Below are 24,135 nucleotides of genomic sequence, written 5' to 3' on the forward strand. Positions count from 1 at the left end.
TGAATTGGACTGTATTCTTTTGCCAAGATAATCTTTAAGGTTTTCCTGAGTAGATCCAGAAAATTATCTTTCTTTTCCTTTCTACTATTGATCAACTTTGCCTTTCTTGCCACTACCCAGGTTCTAAATATTAGCTCAAACCAGTGCTTTCCACTTGCCATTGGTTTGCTGATTTTCTCAAAGACACACAAGCACAGGAGACTTGCTCTAAATGACAAATTAATGTGATCTGATCTGTTTATCTGACAGATCCTGAATTTATGCTCCCTTCCCATTTCTCCCTTCCACTTCTCATCCAGCACTGATCTGTGTTCAAATTGCGCCACTCGTATCACATCTCTTCTTGTTTGCCCTCCTGAGTCAGAGGGAGATTTCAGCTAATGGTGTCCCTCATCAATGAACAGTTCTGCATTACCTTTCAGAGTAATCTTGCCATCTTTGGTCAGTCTGTTGTCTCTAATTTTTCTAGTATCTTAATTTTTATACAGAAATCTTGTTTTTTTAAAAATGCTTTATTTAAACATATAAAGCACTCTAGGTTGCGTTTCTTAAAAAAGCTCACAAGCAACTTGAGCCATTGAGAAAGCTGGAGTCTGGAGAAAAGGAGTCTCAGTGGGGAGCTTCATGCAGATTTGTAGGAACTTGAATTATACACAGTCCATATCTAGTTTTGTTTTACCACTTCTTAATCAATGGAGTCCTGTTGCATATTTTTGCAGTTCACTTTTCCAAGTGTCACTGGAATCAGTTGTGCTTTCATGGTCTTTGTTTTGACACTCAGTGTATATCTTCGTTTTGTTTATTCTATTCTGGAATAATAAAAAGAATCTCTTTTTTATGAGGAGTCATTATTACAGATACTTGAATTGAAATAGAATTTACCTGCTATAAAACATTTTAGGGTGTGTTTTTAGGAAGATGGCAGCAATAGTTATGGCAGTATTAGAAGCAGGATTGGTGAGGCACTACAGGATGAGCAGTCAGTAGAAGCTGTAGAATAGATGTGACTTTGAAGGCTGGAACACGTCACATGTGGCAGGGTATTTAAATCCTAGTTGAGACTCTTCCATTTTCATGTTACTAACAATGTGTTTATGTCATAATTACTGTAGAGGTGAACTAAAAATAGTCAATGGCTTTGTTGAGTGTTTTAGGAGATTCTTTGGATTACATTATAGAAGAGCAGAATAACAGCTGGGGGAAAGAGAGCCAACTCTGCACACACAGATCTGATGTCCTGACAGAAACTCCATCATGGTCTTACAAAAAGGGTTCTTAACTGACCAGCTGGCAGATCACTGTTGCTTAGTGACTGCTCAAGTGTTTTTAAAAAATTATTTAAAATGTGAATGGATATATCTGAAAAATTTAGAATATTAATTGCATTGTATTCACTACAAAAATGTAGTGAATAAATGACATTATAGTAAAGAATGTAAAGAACGACTTCAATAATATATACTATAATAAATTATATACTATAATAAATTACAGTAAGGAAGTAGTTATTTTACTCTTATATCATGCTGCTTCTTTATTCATCAAATGATATTAAACAAATACTTGAAAGAGGAGAGTAATCAATGTAAAATCAGTGTATACATATGGCAGTGTACACAAGCTTTTTGATATATATTTTTTCTTTCTAGGATGGGTAATAGTTACAGGAGGAAGTGGAAATGTCAAGATGATGCAGAAAAATAAATGGGGCTTTGGTAGTGAATTCAGAGAGGTGATAAGTTAAAGAACCTCCAGAAAGGGAAGCTGATATAATCAGCTGAATATCATAAAAACAACTGTCTTCCTTCTTCAGTAGGAACTGATTCAGTGTGTTTATTGCACTAATGAGGAAATACAGGAGGTTTTACAGGCTCTTAGAAAACACAGTATTGCGACAGAAGTCTCCCGCTGGTGGTCCTGGGTAAACCATTGGTCTTACCTGAAAATGTTGACATCATTGTCTAAGAAAGCAGCAGTATTTTAGCCATGGTGGTGGCTTTCCTTAGGGTGGGAGTAGCTGGTTCTCTGAAGAAATGACAGTTCTTATATTTATGGAGAAAAACAAAGGTGGAAGCAAGCTGACTAAAATCAATCTTTGAATCAGAATTTCTTAGATTGCAGTAGCAGGAAGTGTGCAACCAGTGTTTTAAGAACTCTTCCAACAGGGCATTAGAAGGTTAAAAAGTCAATGCCACTCAAAGCATTTTCTTGTAAAATAGATCTTGTTAAATGACCTTATTACATTTTTTGGCACTATTTACAGATCAAATAGATAAAAAGAGTACAATATGCTTACCTTACTTAAAGTGTGATGTCTTGATCAAAGCCCATACTACATACTTGCATAGATCTAAAATAATACATTTCCAAGATTGAAAACCTTTAGAAAATGTTAATTCAATATTGGAAAGCTATCAGAAATGGAGTCCTTAGGAACCAGTAGTTACTGCACAATATTTACTACATTTCACTAATTGGGAAGATTATACAAAGACTTTGTTGAGTTAGGAATGACACAGACTTTGTGAAAGAAGTTAGTTGGAACTCTAACATAGTTATAAGCTATTAATTTTAGTGCAAGAAAATATGTAATTATGTATTTGGAACAAAGTCTGCATGCTAAACCATTTGGTATGGTTTAATCACACCATGGTGGTTGTTCACCTTTGTCTCAAATGGGACCTTTAAGAGCTTTAGTTTTCCACTATCATTAGCAAAATAACCTGGGAAATAATTCTATTCCCATATTAAGGAGTTATTATTAGCTCAGGAGAAATGCAATTGACAGCAAAAATGCAATGCTTTACAAACTAAAGAATGGTAGATTGAACATTCAGAAAGTCATGTTAGGCATAATTGAACAATGTTGCAACATTGAAATATGTTGCCTTTTTCTTAGTGGGATGCTGTGAAAGAATTCAAAGTATAAAATGTCAAGTGGGATTAAAATAGTGGCTCCAAATTTTAGCAACAGAGAAGTAGCATGCAAAACCAGCTCCATGCTTCACCAAACGAACAAGTTCCTTCTAAAGGTGAAAGCATGAGAAACTTTGAATAGAGAGGTTTTATGGCTCTGACTTGTAACTTGAGTTGTAACTTTGCTTACCAGTGTCACTGACTTTGTAATGCATGTATATGTCTATAATCTCTATCATTATTTAAGATTTTCTGCCATGCAGTCTTATTTTACGAAGCTGTATCTGTTTAAGTACAGGTGTGCAGGTCCTCTTCCTGCAGGTGAGGACCATGTTTGGTAAGTCAGAGCTATTATATTATCTCTGTTGAATAGCTTTTATAAGCGTTTTTTCTGCTGAATATTTGCTGGTCCTGTCCAGCAGCACAACACCCACTGTGTTTAGGAAAGAAGGAAATAGCTGTGAATTTTCAAGCAGAACTGTGAAAACTAGTGCAAAAGTCAGTGCTATTTGTCTTTTCTGCAGTTAATCCACTGAAAATCAGCTTTGACTAAGTTTTAACTAAGCAGAACAACTTCTTAGGCAGTTGAGTTTCTTTGAACAACATGGTTTTTATGTTAAATAATGTTACTTATCAAAGATGAAATAACATAGGTAGAAAGGGGAGGCTTTGTTTTGCAGTGATGTCTCCCAGAATGTTTGAGAAATCTGCAAAGCAGCAGAGAACCTATCTCACAGTGTGAACTAAAGCTGTCAGCCTTACTTCCCACTCTCTGTTTTTCTGACATCAGCTCCATTGTTCTTTCATCAAAGGATTTTTTGTAAAATTTTGAAAAACAAGGGTCCTTGAATGCATAACTTAAAAAATACAGTGCAGGTATAGAAATGTGCTGTTATTGTATTATGAAGGAGAACATAATACTGGAACAGCACATCCAGTTCTTGTTCCACACTTCAAACGGAAGGTTGCAAATGAGGAAGGGGTCAGCCAAGTTCTACAGTAATTTTCAAGGTTTTGAAAGATTGAATACCTTGATGACTCCATGATCTCTGAGGGAAAGAGATTCCTTTCAGGCACCTGTTATTATTTAAAAAGGGAAAATATGTCTGACTGTGAAGACTGTTAAGTGCTCTATGCAGAAAGTACAGCACTTTCTACATAAGACAGAGATTTGTAATGAAGCAATTTATGATTTCTGTAAAAATATGTGAATCAGGGGTTTATGAAATGTGAACAAACTCAAGAGAAACAAAAATCTTGCTATCACTCAGTTTTTTGAAAAAGAAAGTGAGAGCTTTCCTAGGATACACACTTTTACTCCAATTGTCAGGCTAGGGCTTAATATAAGAATTATTTGGTGAAATTCTAATGCTAAAAGAAACATCCAATAACATGTGTTTTGGTATTAAATAAGGATTTATCCCAGAATAAGGAAATTCTGCAATTTTCTGGAATAGGCTATGCCTTTATACATTGTAACATGACACTGAGAATTGCTTTGAGTAATGGAAACCTAAAAGTTCCTGAGACAGAGCACCTCACAGAGCTGCCTGTGACAGTTCATCAATACTGAACCATCTGAGTACTTTATAAGAAGGGCTTCCTGTTAATTTGGTTTTCTTTTTTTCAGACTGTTTCTTTTTGTTTGCAATCTTCTGCCTCGAAATGACTTTAGATTGCCACTTGTGCTATTAGCAGAAAACCTGATAGCAATAGGACTAGACATTTTTTAAAGGAAAGAAAATATATGGGAGTAAATGGCCGATAGCAGTTGCTGTTCTAAACATTGCAGCAGCACACATCAGTACCAGGATATCAATACCTTCTTTTATACCTTTTAATAATAACCAAATCCCAGCATGGAATGATAAATACACATCAGATACATTCCATCAGTAATTATAGATTTGTGGCGTTCTATAAGGTAGTGGTAGATTTCAGTTTTCAGATGGATATGCACCTAAGCAAGTGTGTCCTGATTAGCAATTTCTGTAGTTTATTAGCGTGTGAATTATTGAATTTTTCTAAGGCAAGCATGCACTGCTTGCTATGGAATGCTTATTGTCATTCCATATAGTTTAGAGTTTTTCCTATCTTTATAAAAATAAACATGGAAAACCTAGGCATGAATATAAAACTAAAACCTTTTTCTGATGGTTGGGTTGTACTGTTTCACATCAAAATTGTCCATATAAATAAGTAAAACTTACAACTAATTTTCAATGAATAAAAGTTGTTCCACCTTGCTATCTAATTTAGATTCAGTATCAAAAGCTAATATTCTGTTCTGTTGCCTCTTCCTACAGGATTTGACAATGTTTGCTCCCTGCTGTTACACTTACAAAGAATATCCAAGAAGAGTTCTCTTGTTTTTCTTTTTTTCCTCCCTTTCTACCTAGTGAATGATGAAAAATCTTTGTCTACAGAACTATCAAGAATTGTTAGATATTTTCTACTTTCTCAATAATTGTTCCTACAGTTACTTTATTCATATTGTTCTGACTTCTTTGTGGTTTCTGGTAAAGCTACTAGTGACTTACTTTTTTCTCTTTTTTAAACAAAGAAAACCTTTCTTCAGAGAAATCTAGATCACAAAAAGAAAGGAACCGCACCACAGAAGTCTCTAGCTAGCTCTTATTATCTCTTTTCACAATAAGCCTTCATTACAAATTATGCATTAAATTACTATTTTGCAGTAAGTGATAAAAAAGACTTGGTTTTGATCCTCTCTCCATGTAATATTTCCTTATGCATTCAGTGCAGACTTTTTAATAGTTCTGAGCTTTCTTCCTTGTTTGTAGGAAATTTTGTTCAGTCTTCCGTTCACAAAGAATCAGTTTTGAAATACTTTTGTAAGTTTTGAGTGTGTGTTTTAGAGAGACCTTAGCTCTTTGTTGTGCTTTTAGATCAAGAGTCTTTGATCTATTTTATCAGTGTAATTCCTTATAATTTGGGTAATCCCTTCCAGCAGGAGCTATTCATCAAATGGCTTAAGAAAACACCTTCATGTCATGGTTCTTAAAGCTGTATTAAGTAACCTTGGCAGCATTGCTCACTGATGTAGTGACCACTTGTTTCTAGAGTGCCTGTGAGTATTCTTCATAAATATTAGGCTCAATGATTATTAAACAACCAGCCCCCTACAACTGCTTTACTGTAGCGCCACACAGCTCCTCACTGGCTTCTGAATGATACACAAACACGGCTGCTGAATATTCATAACAAGACATTGAAAAATAAGTGTCTCCCATTTTAATTTTTAGATCAATTAAGGAAAACCTGCTTTCATTCTTTTTTTCCCAGTAGATCTTCATTTTCTGATTAAGTGCATTTAACTTTTTGTTTAGGTGTATAATGGTATACTGTATCTAAACAGAAAAAGGAACAAATAACCAGTTATTAGGTTTTTTAGAAGCCATTTTACAAATCTGTTTGATTAAGATAAAGTGAAAAGAAATAAGAAATAAACATACACAATAGCAGCAAAAATTTTAAAACTTTTAAACACTCAGTAGGGGATATAAAAGAGTAGTTGCTTTTTCTGAGACTACTGAGTGATGTTCTAATTTAGATGAGCCCATTTGAAGACCTTATATATAAGCAAAAGTCAGAAGAGCCTGGATTCTTAATTATGGTTGCTTATTTAACCTTCCAGGAGTCCATACATGCGAATTCAGTCTTGAAGTTAATTTAACCAGTTGTTTGTGACACATGCATAGTGTCAGACACTGAGATAAGGTCAGTGAGAAATTTAGCTTTGAAATTCTGAACTGATAGAATCACCATTGCTGAACAAAAGCTAATATAATGAGCAATTATTTGATGAACTGCTGAAGGCCCATGGTTTCCTACCTTCACAAATTATGACAACAGATTGTGGTGTGGAAGAGTAGCATTTCTATTTTTACTCATTTCATTCTCCCACAGTTTGTAATAAGGCTAAACAGTGATTACTAAGGGCCATTATCACTACCTTACAGAGTATGTTTTTTCTTACATTTTAATGTCAAAACAACTGGCATTACTTTTCTTTGAAAGGTACTGTCTGTAGGCTAATGCAGTTCGAGGACTTAATTTGAATTCAAGCAGATCTAAAGTGATGAGTTATAAGATTTTTAAGAACCAGAGGACATGAACTTTGTTAGTTTTGGTGATCTATTGTATTTTGCAATAAATAAATGGCACAAAAGGCCAGGCAGTTGCCAGAGGACATGACCAGTACATATGTGCTATAATTTCCTTTTCCAACAATTCATGGTGAAATTGCACACTGAAAGTTTAGTTTTTGCAAATACCCCTGTTTTGACAACTGTCTCACAACAAAACCCAGTATGATCAAGTGAATGTTTCCTGTAGGCATTTGTCAGACATAAATCTAGAAAATAAAATTGTCAGCTTATTTCACATGGAATGCTTCCCTGTGAAACAATAAAAATCCTGAGTAGGGATGGAAGCTGTAGCAAACCCCTGTATTGCTCTGCCTGACTTTTCACTGTTGAAGAAATGCTTGCAGCCTCATTCTTTTTGACAGATGCAGGCTCTGCTTTCTGCTACATGGGAATTAAATAAATGATGCCCATGGCTTACTGTTGACACTCTTTTCTCAGAAATTGTTAGGTAAGCCAGTTGTGACCCCATGGATTTTGTTCATTAAATCTTTGAATATATCCCTAAATTAATCTTTGTTGAATGTCTTATGAGACTGAGAGAACAAAACATGCTAAACTGAGATATTTTTAAGCCCAGTTTGCTTTATGGTATTTAAAAACATTTTGAAGGAAAAAAAAGTCATTCTTCACCTATAATTTGAAGACAAATGATTTCTGTAGTTATTTTGATTTGGAGGATCCATGTATCATTGCAGAAGATATTTATCAGTTTGAATAAATATAACCAATTTACTTGATTTCCTTTTGATTCGTTGTAATTGAGCATAATATTTAAGTTATTCAAATGACTTATTCAAAAATATATTTTCTAAATGCATAAGAAACAATTTTTTTTTTACTAAAGTAATGCTGTACTAAATATTACAATTATGGAATTTATTTTTTATGATTTTTCTTTTTAAATTTTTCTATATGCAGCATTTCTGTTTGAAAATGTGTCTTTCAAATATGGGTCCAACTCAGGGAAAAATAACCCTCATTATTAGTAATTAAAATTTCCATTTAGTGCAAGAAAGTAAAACTCATGCAGAAATATATTGGATCTTTGTGTACACTGTATTATCTTTCTTCAAGTACAACAGAACCTTGTATCTGACTTATCATCTTTTTCCAGGTTTAGGCATTGTTTTCTAACCTTGGAAAACAGTGCAGAGAATCAGTCTTTGTTACATGTAAAACTACAGTTTTTACAGCTACAGTCTTCATGTGGTTTTTCAGGTTTCTTAGAGGCTCTGGGACAGGGGAATCTTTATGGCTATCACTGGAGTTCCTCATGTACCTTCTTTTCTCCTTTGGAAATGTGTCCTAAAAGGGCTACTTAAAATTCTGTGGAAGAGTCTGATCTTTTCTGTAAGCAAGCACAGAGGAGGAAATCTTTGCAGTAGACTTGTTAGACCTGGCTCTGTGCAGAGATGGACAGCATTTGTATTTCTTCTTCCTTGCACTGGAGATTACAGTGGGGAATTTTCCTGTGTGCTGCAGATTGGGAAAATGGGACTTTGCATGAATCTATTTCGGCTTGGATACCCCTGTCAGTTTTGGAATTGACATACTTTCATACTTTCAGTACAAAATGTGGCATAGAAAAAGGTCTAATGAGCTGTCATGAGAGCTACTACATTTAATAGTATTTCAGTAGTTGTTGGGTGTACTCAGCCAAATATACTGCACTATCATTGATATCTCTGATGGTAGCTGTTGAAATATGTGTAGTAGCTTGTATAGTTTTAAAAATATTTACAGAAATTCATATACGTTAAATTCTTCTCCTAGACCTAAGAGATATTTTAAAATACCTTTATTTGTGCACTACTAAAATCAATATAAAATATTGTTTGCATGTTTCAATATATGATTTTTAGGGAACTAACTTACATGGTAACACTCCTTGAAAAACTCTGCTGTTTCTTGGAAATTTTTGCATGTACTGCTGGGAAGACTCTCCTACAGTTTATTGGAAACCTCTTCAGATTCCGCTTGTGAATTCAATATTCCTGAAAAGCTTTACAACAGCACAATTTTTGTTTTGTTTTGTTATGTTTTTTTAGGTGGAAGTGATACAGTTGACTTTCCTATAAAATTCACTCCTAAGAGAGCTGGTTGCTACCACTGTCAGATTCTTCTGAAGTCACCCTGTGATATTCGTGTCTATGAGATTGAATGTGTGGTGAATGCAGAGCAGGCTGATGCACAGCTCGAATTTCTAACTCCAGCTTACCAGACAGTGACTCAGGAAATTCCAATTGTAAGTTCACTCCTCTGCTGCTAACTAAACTAACATTCAGGATTTTTTAAAAAGTGTATTTTAGATCAATGCTGTTAAAATTGTCAGTCCTGAAATTCAGAGATGCATGTAAATACTAACATGAGGATTATTGCTCAAAGCCCATGTCGTAGATAATATAAAACCTGTTGGGAGAAATAATTTACTTCAAGTTAATTAATAGCTTGATGGGCTGAATTTTGATGTTTTTCTTCAAAATTGTTAGTGTGTTGTTTAATAATGTTATCACAATGAAAGTGAAAAAAGTAGTTTTTTAATCTAGGGAATAAATACACTATTTCTGAAGGAAAAAAAAAAAGGAGAGATACTGAGGAATAAAATAGAATAGCTAGATTACATACAGTTAAAAAATGTGGCAAGCATAACCAATATATAGTGTATATAGTGTATCATATCTACTTTGTATATGAAACCCTTGGCACATGAGAAATAAGACTGGGGAGAAAAGATGGGTGCAATATCATCTCTTTCCGAAAATTATTGGTCAAATTTTAGAGAACTTTAAAATAAAACAGAAGAAGAAATACAAAAATTAGAGGGAAGAAACTTAAACTGTGAGAGGAGGAATAAAGATTCTTTAAGAGAGAACTAGGAAAAGATTTCCTGAGAGCTGAACTACAGTTTGGTCTATGTACTTTTGATTGTAGAGCCACTAAGGAATACTAGTGAGCTAATTTATAGAGAAATTATTCTGAGATTTTGTAGTCAAAAGAGTAGGGGCAGATTCAAACAAGAAGACTGAATATCTGGGGAAAGACCATGCTGAATGCTCTGTCAAATATTGAGAGTATACAAAAACTAGTACATCAGAAAGGAAAAAAGAAAATTAAAGGAAACCATATAACAATGCTATCTCCTCTTGCACACAAGTTTTAATAAATTAATAATTTATATATTAAATACTGATTTTTTTCAGTGTTACATTAGCCTAAAAACAACTGATACATAACAGAGAAAGGTAAGGGGATTTTCTACCTTGTTTAAACAGACACTTCCTAAACAGATTTGCTTTATTCTTCTGATGAATTTATTTTTCACTTCAGAGTGTTCACTTTTTAGGAGTTAGATACTTTACATTTCTATATACACTCTTTCTACTTGGAGCTTCTCTATCTACCAGAAAGTTTCCCATATTTTTATATTTTTATTAGCAGTATTGTATTTGTAATTTAAATTTTCTTCTATATTCAGTGGAGAAAGATATGTTCATTGTGGAACTAAAGATGGAGTTATTCAATCTGCTAAAATTAGTTTCTTGAACCAAATATTTAGTGCTCAAAGCACTTTTTACAGACACAAGCAAACAGTCATAATGTGTGTTAGGTGGAACACTTTATAAATGGAGCAAATTAAATGGTCAGCTTAAAGCCACACAGTGAATTAGTGACAGGAACAGAATAGGAACCCAGCTGAATCTGAGACCTGTGATTAGTTTCTTTTGGAGTTTCCATTATTTTATCAAGCATGAGATGGATGTAACTGTTCCATCTCTGCCTTTCAGACTCTCCAGGTATAGGTCCAATACAATTATTAGGTACCTTGGGTTGAACCACCTAAAATCCTGTGAGGAGATTCTGACTCCCTTAGCATTAATTGTGTTTAAATTAATTCACTTGACAGGCTTTGGATGAGATTTTACATCAAGCAGAGATCCTGTAGGAATTAGATGATTAATGAATTAAAGCCATTAATGAACAAGTATAAGGGAGTAGAATTTAACAAATATTTTTTTTAATTTCCTAATGTTGATGGTTGTCCTTAATATCTTTCTCTAGAAGACACTTGTAGACAAATTCATGCTGTGTTGGAAGGATTTGTTACAAAAGAACTTCACAATGGCCATGCTTGTCAACTACATTTCTCCAGATGACAAGTTTTTGTGTTAGAGATTAAGAAGAAATATTTGTATTACATATTGATGTAATCATCTCTGCTGTGGATAAAGGAAACATCTGATACTGATTGTACTAGAAATCACTGAAAATAAAACAACTTAAGCACCCAAATTTTCATGGCCCTCCTCTAGAACCTAGACCAATCTTGATGATGTTTTTCCTCTGTGGCAAGTTTTAAAATGTTAGGTTAGCAGAGTGTGATGACCTGCCAATTTTACACCTGGACAGCTGGTTTTCAAAAGGATAAAGCTTTTCCTGATATTGTGGAGATAAAAAAGCATAATAGTAAAAAAAAAAAAACCTCCTTTTGTTGTCTTTTTTTTCTTTTCATTTTATCCTTGGCACAAGGACATCTTACTTTTTTCTTTTGTGTTTTCTACCAGAGATGATGTCATTATTATTACAGAATTGGAGACATGATGATGCAAGTTTTTGGTAAAACTGAGGCACTACACAAACCTCAACATTCCACGCAGGCAAATGTGCTCAGCTATGGGGAAATTTTAACAACTAACACTGAAGCATTAATCACACATATTGATCAAACCTTAGATAAATGGGTAGCTCTGGGTTAGCTCTGATGACCATGGGTTCTTTGTTCCTGAGACTTTCATAGACAGAAACAAAGACTGGAGTATCATCTCAATTCCCTGAAATCCATTGTATGTATACAATTTTCCATGGATGAAGACCATTATAGGTCAAAGGATTGCCTCATTTTTTCATAGATCAGATGAGATTAATCTTCTCTATTTGACAAGGCATAAATTAGCTCATGAGTGACATTTTATTTTATCTTTCAGATGAGTGGTTTTTTTTTTTTTTCCAGACTGGATGTTTGGTCATCTGGTTCTTTCAAATAGTAGGAGACTGAATAACATTATTTTAGTTTTACTACTTTTAGGCAGCCTCTAAGCATGTATTATGAAATATCCCACTTTTTACCATAATCAAGCAGTCTTGTAATACCTCTGGGTGCAAGATAAACATGTGTCTTAAATAGGCTCAGGCTCATATTGCTCAGGTTAGGCATTCTTTTAAGTAGTTTATTTTCTTGAAAGACCAAATTCTGAGAACACAGGACTGTAAATTGTCCTTTGGAGATGGAATTCTCAATTCATAAGACTGATCCTGTAACACTGAAGTGGCCAAATGAGGCAATATATGCCAGCACACCACATCAACACTTAAAGGGATGCACCAAGATTTTTTACAGATGGTATAGGAACTGAATTTTGCCAAGCATTAAACAGCATCATACAGATACTTGTAAATGTTTATAATGATACTTAAAAATTCCATCCTGACCATTTGCTAGATCATGCTCATGTTTTCTAATGAGTATTCCTGTTGACAGTATTGCTACTGAAAATAGGGGTTCTGTACCTCTGGATGCCAGGAATAACAGTTTTATTATTAGCTTATTTCATTTTTAAAATACACTGTTTTTATTCTTCCCAAAGGCACTCTGAGCCAGTACTTGGAGCAAATAAGTATTGTCCTCTGATGCAGTGATAGCTGCAAGTGAAAGCTGAAATGCACATTAAAAAACTTAAATGCACCATCTAATTGACATTTTTGACTTACATCTTTCAGAGTAACATATCCAGTGAAGACTGGAGGTTTGAAGCAGTTTTGGAAGGACAGTGTTTTCATGGCCCTCCTGTAATAAATGTGCCCGTAGGTGGAACAGTTCCGTATCCACTTACGTTCAAGCCGGTTGCTGAGTGTGTAATAATGGTAAGAGACAAATGAGTTTCAACATTTGAAAAGGATGCTTTCACCAATAATATTTTCACCAGTATCCAAATTATGAAAGTGTTTAGACAGTTGCTAATATTAAAACATCTGCTTGAGAGAATGAAAGGGTAAGATTTACTATTATCTGAAGTAAAAACACATATGAACTAACTTTGTAAAGCTTAAGATTAGGTATGATAGATTTCCCCACCACATATTTTCAGGTCTTCTTTATTTATTTTCTGTTATATTCTTCAATTCTATTGGTTCCTACAAAATCCTTCAATCCTACAGTTATTCTGTAAAAGTTCTGAACATTTAACACAAAAATAAACATTGTTACTCTGAATTCAAATACTTAAATCATATTTCATTACCTAAATAATTGGGTAGTATATCTCATTGCATGCCTACATCACAAATTAATTTATGTGATGAGTACTTTATTTACAAGTTAAGCCACCATTTCACAGCGGCTTTTGCCATCAGAGTAATCACTAAAAATGACAAGCAGAGCAAAGGCTATAACACCTTTAGCAAGAAGCTGTATTTGTGGTTTTGTCTGTGTCCCAGCTGAGAGATTTTGACTGCAAGTAGCTGTTGAAATATGTGAACTGCCAAAGATGAAAAAAATGTTATTTGAAGGAAAAGTAACCCTTCTGCATGTGTTACCAACCAAATATCATGCAGTTTAGGCAGCCAGTATTATAAAACTATTGAAAGATAAAAGCCCTGAATCCTTTGATGACAAATTATTATGGAGAACATTTTAGCTGAATCACAAAATCATCCAGGTTAGAAGAGACCTCCAAGATTATCTAGTCCAGCTTTCAACCCAACATCACCATAGTTACCCCAAAACCATGTCCCAGCTGCCACATCCAGATGCCTCTTGAGATGGTGACTCCACCACTTTCCTTGGGAACTTATTCCAATGCCTAACCACTCTTCCAGTAAAAACCTCTTTCTAAAGTCTAATCTGAACCTCTCCTGGCACAACTTAAGACCATTTCCTTTCAACCTTTCACTTGAGACATAGAGAAGAGACCCATCCCCACCTCACTACAAGCTCCTTTCAGGTGTTTGAGAGAACAATGCAGTTCCCTTGAGTCTCCCTTTCTCCAGGCTCAACCCCGTGCTCATAGGACAGGCGAAGGACAGATGGAAACACTCAATGAGCACAGTTAAATATTATATGGGAGACAAGGAGGCATGAGATCATATGTCCTCGGATCATATGTTCTTCTTTTTCAAGAAGAAGCCAAGAAGTAGAAAACCTAGAAATGTAAAAACTTTATGTTGTTAGATTTTGTAGTTTAGAGAAATTTAAAATAAAAGGTTTTGTTTCTCTGGTTTACTTCTCTGTTTAGCAATGGGTTTATTAAAGAACTAGGAAAGTCAATAGGAGCCCTTTCTTGTAAGCACTCTGAGTCACCTAGATTTGAGATAAATAAACTGAAGGAGTTCCTTTGGCAGCCAAAGGGGACTTGTACAGTAATGAAACAACATCTTTTTTCTCATTTCTTTGTCATAGGGAAGGCTTATTCTGAGAAATGTTACAGCTGGAACTCAGAACATCTTTAGTCTTAAGGGAATAGGGAAGAAACCTCTGCCCCAGGATTGCATTGCGATAGAGTGCCAAGTGGGAAAGGTCGCTCATAAAATCTTATGGGTGCACAATTATACCAAGAAGATGCTGAAATACAAGGTATTTTTTTGCAACAATTTGACAAATGTTTTTCTGACAAGGACTGAAACATTATGTATTATGGTAGCAACAATTTTTGTAATTGCAGACTAATAAAATTCATGTATCCATGAGAAAATTTTCAATAGTTCATAGTATATGGATATGTTTATAGTCAGGAAATATAAATAAGAGATAAATGATAAATGATAAGAGATAAATGATAAATAAATGAGATAATGTATGATTTTACTGTATGCTTGATAGGAAAAAAGATTTCTTCATGTTTTAGTCTGAGGGGACAACACTTGTACAGTTGTTCTGTGTTCATTTGCAAGTCTTTCCTTCTCCAATGATTTGAAACCTGTGGCCAAGTCCATCAGTTTTGAAATCAGAGCAGGGGCCTGAGAATTACTGGGTTCCTAAAATCTTCATAAAATATTGAATATTATATGAAAAGGACAAAAATTATTATCCTCCTAAGGGAAGGATTGTAGCATGAGCTCACTATACATGAATTTCTCATGGCCCAGTGTCCTGGCCCAGTTACTGTCTATTGCCCAGCTGTTTTTTCAGCAATGTTGGAGGAAGTTGGGAATGCTTTGTGTTTTTGGTGAAAGAAAATTCAGAGGTAATCACTGCAGTTGTTGAAAGGCAATGGGTCACTGAGGAAGTTAATAAAAATTCTTAAGGAATACAGTTTAATTGATTTCCTTGCTCAAGAACACATTTTTGCTATTAAATATAATCATTATTTTTCATACTTTCCAATAACTATATTTTATAACTGTGTTTGCAGAAATACATTTTCCTATTTAAAACCACTGTTGTATTACTGAAATAGCATAATTTTGCTACTATCTATCTTGTCTGTATATTTAATTTCGAAGTGATAAAACTATTTCTGTAGCATTCCTCACCTTCTGTACCTATGTCTTGGATCCCATGTCCTGTGCCAGCAGAGGCAGAAGGTACATTAGGGCAATGAAGATGAAATTCTGCTTTTCTTCTCAGCTGCAGAGAAGTTCCTGAGCAGGAACATCTTGGACCTTGCTCAAGAAAATCCATATTGGTGACTCTATCATGGCATTTAAATCTTGGTGCCAGTAGGTCCAAATGATGCTTTATTCAAAGGGAAAGGTAATGATAATAAATGATTTGACCATATGATATAAAGAGAGATCATGTATATACCAGCAGCAGTGAAGTAATTAAGAAATTACTCATTATGTAATGATAATTCATGCATGTGTGAAATTCCTTCCTTGGATGTTTTCTTGCTAGTCTCCAGTTTTCCAGGTTTCCACTTATACAGGTCAATCTACATTTAGTAAACTTCATATATCACAGAAAGGTCTAGGTTCATATTCCTATTTTTTGACTCACTATCCTCCCCAAAACAAAGTAAGAAATTAATTCTTTGGCATCACCAGCTTTGACATTTTTATTTTCAACAGTCTAGTTTTTTAGATGAATGCATTTGCATTTCTGATATATTTGTACTTTTATCTCTGAAAGAAGTGAATGTTTTTGGCAACAGAACTATTTTTCTGCTTTCCTGTTTTGTGTGAACTCAATTTTTTTTGTGCCAATGTAAGTGAAAGGTACAGAAATAACAAACTTCAAAATGAATACATTAAAATTATTTATTGTATGTATTTTTCAGAAATATTGCAGTAAATGAATTTATGATAGTTGGAACTATTCCAGGGTGAGCTCTGACTGAACTTTGATCTCCTTGAGGGTGTTCTCTGGGCCTTGAAATCTAGTTTTGGTTGGTTTGTGATGTGCTTTTTTCATCTCTATGAAATACTGCTTGACAGTCCAACTGTGTGTGCTCTTTTTGCTGTGGGACCTTTGGGAGAGAAATAGTCAGCTATTTCATGCATGTGTGCACATAATAAATTACTCAGTGTGAACAATGCATTTTCTCTGTGCAAGGTTCTTACCCAGGAGCAGTTGCAGAATAGTTGTTGGAGCAAGGTGGGCTGGAATTGCTGGAAAAGGCATGGTTACAAAGCCTGCTGGAGTCTGGAAGCTGTCACCTCCACAAAGCAAACAATTTTAATCACTTCCAGCACTCTCCAGCAGATGTCATGTACTGTCTTGTGCTATTGGAGTGAGCAAAGATCGTTTGCTTGCTTCTGTTTCCAAAACAGTCTGCCTGTTAATTAGGATTTAGTCACTAAATCCAGAACATGATCACAGGTATGTGTAGTTATTAGAGGAACACAGAAAACCTCCTCCAAGAGGGACTTGTGACCAACAGCCTTGTTGGAAATGCCAAATAAACTTTATTTACTCTGATGTATATAGCACAAATGGCAACAGGAAAAAGAAGTTATTCTAATTTTGTTGCTGTTGTCTAATTCCATGCTGCCTGATTATTGTAATACCTGGGTAGTTTGTGGTGAAGCAGAGCACTGGTTTTGTCTTTCTTTGTGTTTCCCCTGGGTGTAGTTGCTGACAGCCCAATAACTCCTCCTCCTGTTCAATCCAGCATCTTTGACAGTTTTCTATATTGTGCTGTAGCTAACTTGGTAATTAGATAGAGGCAGTGTTGTCAGTCTTGGCAGACAGAGCAAAGGTAATACAAGAAGTAATAGTTTTGGATGTGTTTTTGATGAGATATTTTGTAATTCTGTGGGCTAATGAGCATCTTCATTATTGAATTGGTTAGTTGATGTACCCCATACACCCTGCATTGCTGGAGTATATCCACCATATGAAGGAATTTCTCATAGATTAACTGGGATGCACATGATATTAAAAAAAAAAAAAACACACAAGAATTTCATTTACTGAAGTAATAAAGCTCAACCTATATCAAGAATGGTATGAGATACGCCAGTAGCTGACAAACATAATAATTTACAGGCATGTCCATAAACAATTTACTGCTCGATGAATACTTAGCAACAAGAAATTTAGCTGAACAATACTTGGGTAGTTTTGTCTTGGAGGTGTAAATTTAGCTTCACTATTGAATGTATTAAACTATAAATTTAACAAAAAACCCTCATTTCATTAAAAAATAAAATTACATTATATGTATGCTACTCTGATTCTCATATTTGCTGTATTTTTCTAATAGCCTAAGCCAAAATGAGGGTACCACTGAAAAAGTGACTATTTAAAATTAAATTTAAGTCTGGAAGGAAGAAGAGGGAAATAATCCTAGCCTTTACTCCATGAAGACAGCCCTCTTCCAGCTGAATATTTTTTTTTTGCCTTTTCAATCATATACAGAGGGTTTATGTCTGGGGCAGCAATAATTTTTATATATGTGTTTTGATTGTCTGTGCAACCATCAGTGTGGACCTAGAGCTGGGGAGGGAAGAAGTGCCTTTGCAGTTCAGTGGAGGTCATGTGCATGACTCCATCAGTCTACTTTTAAAACTTCTAAGCAAAACACTTTCAGTGCTCACAAAGCATTCTGTGATTAAAAAGGCAATTTCCATAAATTTCCATGAAAAATGTGAATGGTTTTATGAATTCTTCTCTACTGATTGATGTGTAAACCTTAGGGAACTGCTGCCACTGTGCTCTTCGTGGTTGGTTCTAGGGGATCTTACAACAAATAGTCTTCCTTGTGATTAATTTATTCCTGCAAATGAAAAAAAAATCATAATAGAATTCATAAAGAATTTGTGCATATATAGCATCAGCCGGAGAGCACATCCTTCTCTGGTGGTGAATTAATAGAAGGTAAGTGACTGCAGTGTAAATGGATTTTCGTGTCTGTAAAATTACATCAAATTCCTCCGACAAGGGGGGAAGTGTAAAGCATTTTTATGAAAATCCAATCCCTCAGTCTCATGACAAAACTTTTTATGCATTTTTCTTGTTTATTTATATAAATCTCTTTCAACTGGATATAAATAATTGTCTGATGTGTTGATGGATCCTTCTGATGATACCTTTGATAGAAACTTTAGCTATAAAGGTGCCTAATTCTTTCAAGGCATGGTTTTGCAATAAAAATATAAATGCAACTGTTTTTCTCATTGCTGTTCAAAATAGATGTCATTAAAATAAACTCTCCAGAGGAATCTCAAGACCCAGTTAAATTACCTTTCAGGCATTAGGTTATACAAACTATTAGTATTTTATAAAATTGTAGAATAAATACATAATGAAAAAAAATGAAATCCCCTGTGTTTCAGTGTGTTTACATCTATTCTCTATATATCTATTTTGAGTTTTTACAGTGTCACCAAGACAATGTCATGAAGGTTAGGTATTTGTCAAAAATGCCTCACAGTAATAAAATTATGTGCCACAAACCTTTAATGAGGGACTTCCCTTTATAGCCTAACTCTTGTTTAGTAATGTATCTGAGACTTTCTGAGAATAAATTATGTGCAAGTGCAGTAACCTGATTCTTCGAGGTCAAGTTTATATTCTTTAACAACAAGTGGATATGTGTATTCCATAATGTTTCAATTTTTATCTGTCCTTCCAATTTCAGTTCCTGTGGCTTCCACTGTATCTACCAGAATTTCTGTAACAGGGTTCTTTTCACTAAAGAAAAGGCAATATTCATAGCAATAATGAATGGTTCAAAGGCTTACAGAATTTAAGAATAACTGTAGTTATTGCCAGGTGTTTTTTTAATGACTAGTTGTGAAATTTTTAGATCAGTTAAGGGCATAGTAAGGTCTTAGGTCAGATTTGTTACTTAAAATGTGTTAACTGGTCTTGACAGGTGGCCTGGTTTAGGAACAAATCTGGGTTGTGTAGCATTCTTCATTAGTAGAACTCCAGATTGCTGCTCAACAGGCAGGAAATATTTGGGGAATATCCTCAGTGCAATGCAAACATGTTTTACTCCAGTGTGGCAACATGCTGATGGCAAAATAAGAGTGATTGCAAGAATTAAATGAGTTCCTAGTGACTCAGGAATTTGGAAAATTTGCACTGAAAGGTGGGTGAGGGAAAGTAATGGGGGCTTGTTTTAGGAAAACTGCTATTCTTGAGAGTTTTGTAAAGAGCCTGGTTATCAGATTGATCAGAGACTCCTACAGATCAGGTTCTGGCCTAGGGTCAAAGAGCATTAACTTTTTGCTAAGTAGAGCCTCTCAATATTGTTAAACAGATCTGAGAAACAATTTTCAAATGGAAACCCCGAACATATTACTGTCTAACTTTGTTGTACTAAGAAACAATGAAGCTTAAGTATATTTGATTATATTCTTACATCCATTCATCACTTTGCCTTGAAGGTTTTCGAGTTATGCTTATTTGGTTATTCAAAATATTGCTTATTTGGAAAAAGTTACTGTAATTCTGAAATTTGGTTTTCCATTTCTGTTCATGTTAAATAGCCATATTACAGTTCTGCAGAATGAGTTTTCAAACAGTGACTGATAAATTTGTTTTTAATTGCAGAATTTTATGCATATACTCCATTTATACCTTCTGGCTTTGCATACATAATGACTTGATATATAAGAAAATGGAGAATACTGTAATTTAGAAACCAAATCCTTGGGTATGGATTGATTTGAGCAAATATTGTGCAGGATCACATTGATAACTCTAATAATAATTTACATTTTGTCTCCATTGAGTCATTCTGCAATTCCTGAGTGATAGTGATGTAACATATTTTAAGAAACTATTATTTATTATTTATGCAATTATTTATGCCTGATAAATTTTGTGTGCTTCTCAGTGTTTATCTGCAGATCTGCTGTTTCTCTCAGTATAAATACTGTGGGGAAGTACATATCTCTGCAACCCCACCCTTGGTGTGGCTTCTGGTTAATCTGCCTGTAATTGTTCATCATTCTCTGGTTGCACATTAGGACAGAAGCTGACAAACTGCCTCCTCCACTAATTGGGAGAAGTAATTCCATATATTGACTAATTTTGAATAGCTTGTAAATCAATATTATTTTTGTTGTTGATAAAAGCACCCCAATTTATGCCCTATTTTCTTCCTTCAAAATGTATTTGCCTAACAATAGTGATCCATAGAAGATTTTGTTAGGTATATTAAGGTACCTTTGGGAACACAGTATTTTAGATTATAGGATATAAGGTTATTCAGTGCTACATCTGTGACTAAAATTGTGTCCTGTTCTTACATATAATCCTTATAAAAATGCATTTTAATAAGACATAGCTCTCTCTCTGATATTCAGAACAAAGTTAACTTAAAGCTTACTGTGTATAAATTCTTTTGTTGCTTCACTCAAAGCTTTCCTCTAAACTTACAAAATCTTTGCAACTACTTACTGTTATATAAATCTGCAATTTCTGGACTTTCCCCTATGTGTACTTTTAAATTCTCCAACTTTTTCTCTTTCTGAGTATTCCTGGATGTATTATTTTGTAATACACCTGCAGTTAGCAGAGACATGTTATGCAACATTATGCCATATTAGAATCCCAAATGTCTGTGAGCAAATGAGAATGATTCTCGGTATGAATTCTGATATTAGGATAAATTGCCTGGTGCATGGGCAAGCGTGGGCATGCACTTTTAGTATCCATTTGTCATCTGAGGTTGATCCTTTAATTAGTCTCAGTAACAGAGCTGATAAATCACGTGGCCATTGGAGCAAGGCAAAATTCTATTTAAGGAACACATGAGCGATACCTGGTGAGTGATGTCTGTCACAACCATAAACCTTCTCAGGAGGGTGGAAGTAGGAGACTTTTGTTGTGACCACTGCCTGGAGATTGGCTGAGGTGTGAGTAACTTAAATAACAGAGACAAATAGGGTTGGTAAATGAATGGGGATGATTCCTTAATAAGATGGTGAATATTTGTGTTATAGCTCTGGAACAGTGAGCAGCTTGAGGAACACAAGCTTAATGACTGCAATTGGAAAGGTGACAGCAGACTGAGGTCAGCATCAGTTATGTACGAGTTTTAGTGAGCACCTGATCCCAAAAGGTTTAATCTGCAGGGCAGAGAAGGGAGAATTCCTTCATGTCTCTTGATACAAGATCTGGATTCAAGCACTGAAACAGTGGCCATGTGTGTACTGACATCTTTTCATTGCTTCTACTCAGCCTTTTCCTATTTGCTTATACAGTTGCTTCCTTAAGATTAAAAACTTCACTTTAAAATAATTAAGCTTCTGTTAGTTCACTACCATGAAAAAGTGTCCAAAATTTCTCTTGAATGACTGAAAATCAAAGTTACTGTCCATATTTACTCACCAGCAATCCATAAACATTTCATGTTTATTATAGTCACCCATGCCAGTAGTGTTCCTTTAACTTTGACATCTTTTGGTAGAAATTTGTCTGGTATGTCCAGTCTTTTATAGAACTGTATTACCCTACCCTTCTGCTTTTTATCCAATTTAAATTAATCACATTTATCCTACTTCTGTTTCTGTCTCCATGTAACTTTTTCCTTAAATAGAAATCTCATTTTAACTAATCTTATTTCTATCCCTAGTAATTTGCTGTCATTTCTATTATCCTAGCTGTATTTTTAGGTACTTATCCTTTACTCTTGTGTACATTCATTGTAAACTGAAATGGAAAAGTCCATAAATGTAGGAGTGTGACTAATTTATTGTTTATATCTTAATAAATGAATCTTTGCCATCTGCAGTTTGTAACAGCCCCACCTTTCCTAGGTTTTGCTCTTTGTTGACAACCTAAAGATTTTTTTTCCAGCTATTTTTCTCCAAGTGCCAATTCAACAAGTCTTTTAATCTGTCTCTTTTTTGGCCTTTCTTTTCCTCTTGCCAAGTAGTCTCTTCTTTTCTTTCTGGTTGCTGGACTTTTAATATCCAGTTTGAAATGTAGATTTATTGGGGAATATGAAGACTGTTGCTTTTCAGGATTTTTTTATCTGTTACTTTTTATAGAAATTCTAGATTAAAAGAGAAAGCACCTGAAAAAAGAATTACAGTAACATAAATACCACAGAGAGAGAATGCATTGTAGGCCATGATTATATGTATCTGAAGATAAGATAGTTTAAGAATTGGCTTATTTTATACAGAAAATAATAAGAAAATATATTCACTTTAAAAATGGATGTGCAGCTAATGCCGTGAGTGTTGCAAAAGAAATCTTTGCAGAATTCAAGTATCCACTTGGATGCTTGGCAGGCCAGCTCTGCATCTTCCACTGATGCCTTTTCCTGGCTTACCTAAAACAGAGGCCAGACAGAATTAAGAGAATAAAAGCAGATATATTTAATGAAGAGTCTTCAGGTACATTAAGGGCAGCCCAAGGGGCTACACACAAAATGGACCATGGTCATGAGTTTTTCAGTTTGGTTCATTTACATATCAGGGGTTAACCTTCCAATTACAGCTTCAGGTAAACAAGTCATATTCCCCCAGTTTATCACCCTAGACAATTAATAAAATTCACTTTTATTTGTACTTTTCAGGGTCTGAGGCAATAGGGTGTCCTTGAATTTCAGGTCTAGAAGGATTGCTTTGTCTGACCAAAAGTGAAGACAGTTAACTAACACTCTATATGGAGTTTAGAGTCATATACTAATGCAGAACAGGATTTGAAAAATATAAAAGCTAAAATCCTAAGGCATCACCATGAGCAGCTGCTCGGAGAATTCCTCTGTAGCAACTCTGCACAAGAGAGAAAGAAATTAGATGCAATTAAAAAATACTCACTCTATATTCTTGCAATGAGCTTTACAGTTTGCAAAATCTGAAGATCTGCATGTGAAAATTCTATTGGTATCTCCATTGCCCTGAGAGTTACCATGCATGCAATGGGTATGTGTCATTTACAAAATACGACATATCAAAGAGCACAGTTTATATCACTTGAGGTATAGCAAATGATGTTAAAATGACACTTCAGATTTTTCTTTGCTCTGTCTATTTAGATGGATCAGTTCTGCTGAATCTCTTTGTTATTTTTCTAATGACAATGTATGTAAAATATTGAGGGCCTAGCTGTGCAAATCTCTGCATATGTAAGCAGTTCCAAGGACTGAGCAATATACTTTTGATCATGTTGAGCAATGACTTCAAAATTTGTGCTTGTTATGACCTGTATATACCAACATTTCTCTTATAGTGTATATTCTTTCATTTGCATAAAATTTTGGACTTATTGATACCATATTTTCTATTCCACTCTCCAAAGCAGGTAGAATGGATATTGTCTCTATAGTGTTCTTGCAACAATTACTTGCTTTTGATGAGTTTTCCTCTATGTGATTTGTCTTCCCCAGGTGTATTCCAATCTCTCAATGCTGAGTGGTGCCCCTGATGTAACTGTCAACCCAGAGGACACTGCTGCTTACACTTTGAGTGTATCTCCCTGCAGACGAGGAGTCTTTCAAGGTACTGTTTAGAGCTCAAATACCTAAAATATCTCCATAAATTAGCAGGTTAAATCTCCTTACACATAATACTTGCATTTTTTCTGCATGACCTTTCTTCTGGAAGTAAGGTTGTCATTACTGGTGATCCAGGTTTTTAAGCTGGCTCT

General features: G+C 34.7%; 1 protein-coding gene across 5 annotated transcripts in view; it reads left to right on the plus strand.

Annotated features, from left to right (window-relative positions):
• CFAP47 (cilia and flagella associated protein 47) overlaps positions 1–24,135 on the plus strand; it is a 261,132-nt gene that overhangs the window by 105,894 nt on the left and 131,103 nt on the right. For all 5 annotated transcript variants that reach the window (XR_010995832.1, XM_068179785.1, XM_068179786.1 and 2 more), the window contains 4 exons: positions 9,134–9,330; positions 12,861–13,004; positions 14,539–14,712; positions 23,876–23,987. Coding sequence is in view for 4 of the 5 variants with exons in the window: in XM_068179785.1 (XP_068035886.1) it covers positions 9,134–9,330; positions 12,861–13,004; positions 14,539–14,712; positions 23,876–23,987 (627 nt within the window). In the remaining variant the exon portion in view is untranslated. The remainder of the gene's footprint in view (positions 1–9,133; positions 9,331–12,860; positions 13,005–14,538; positions 14,713–23,875; positions 23,988–24,135) is intronic.

This window comes from Anomalospiza imberbis, chromosome 2, assembly GCF_031753505.1.
Source record: "Anomalospiza imberbis isolate Cuckoo-Finch-1a 21T00152 chromosome 2, ASM3175350v1, whole genome shotgun sequence".
Classification (NCBI taxonomy): domain Eukaryota; kingdom Metazoa; phylum Chordata; class Aves; order Passeriformes; family Viduidae; genus Anomalospiza; species Anomalospiza imberbis.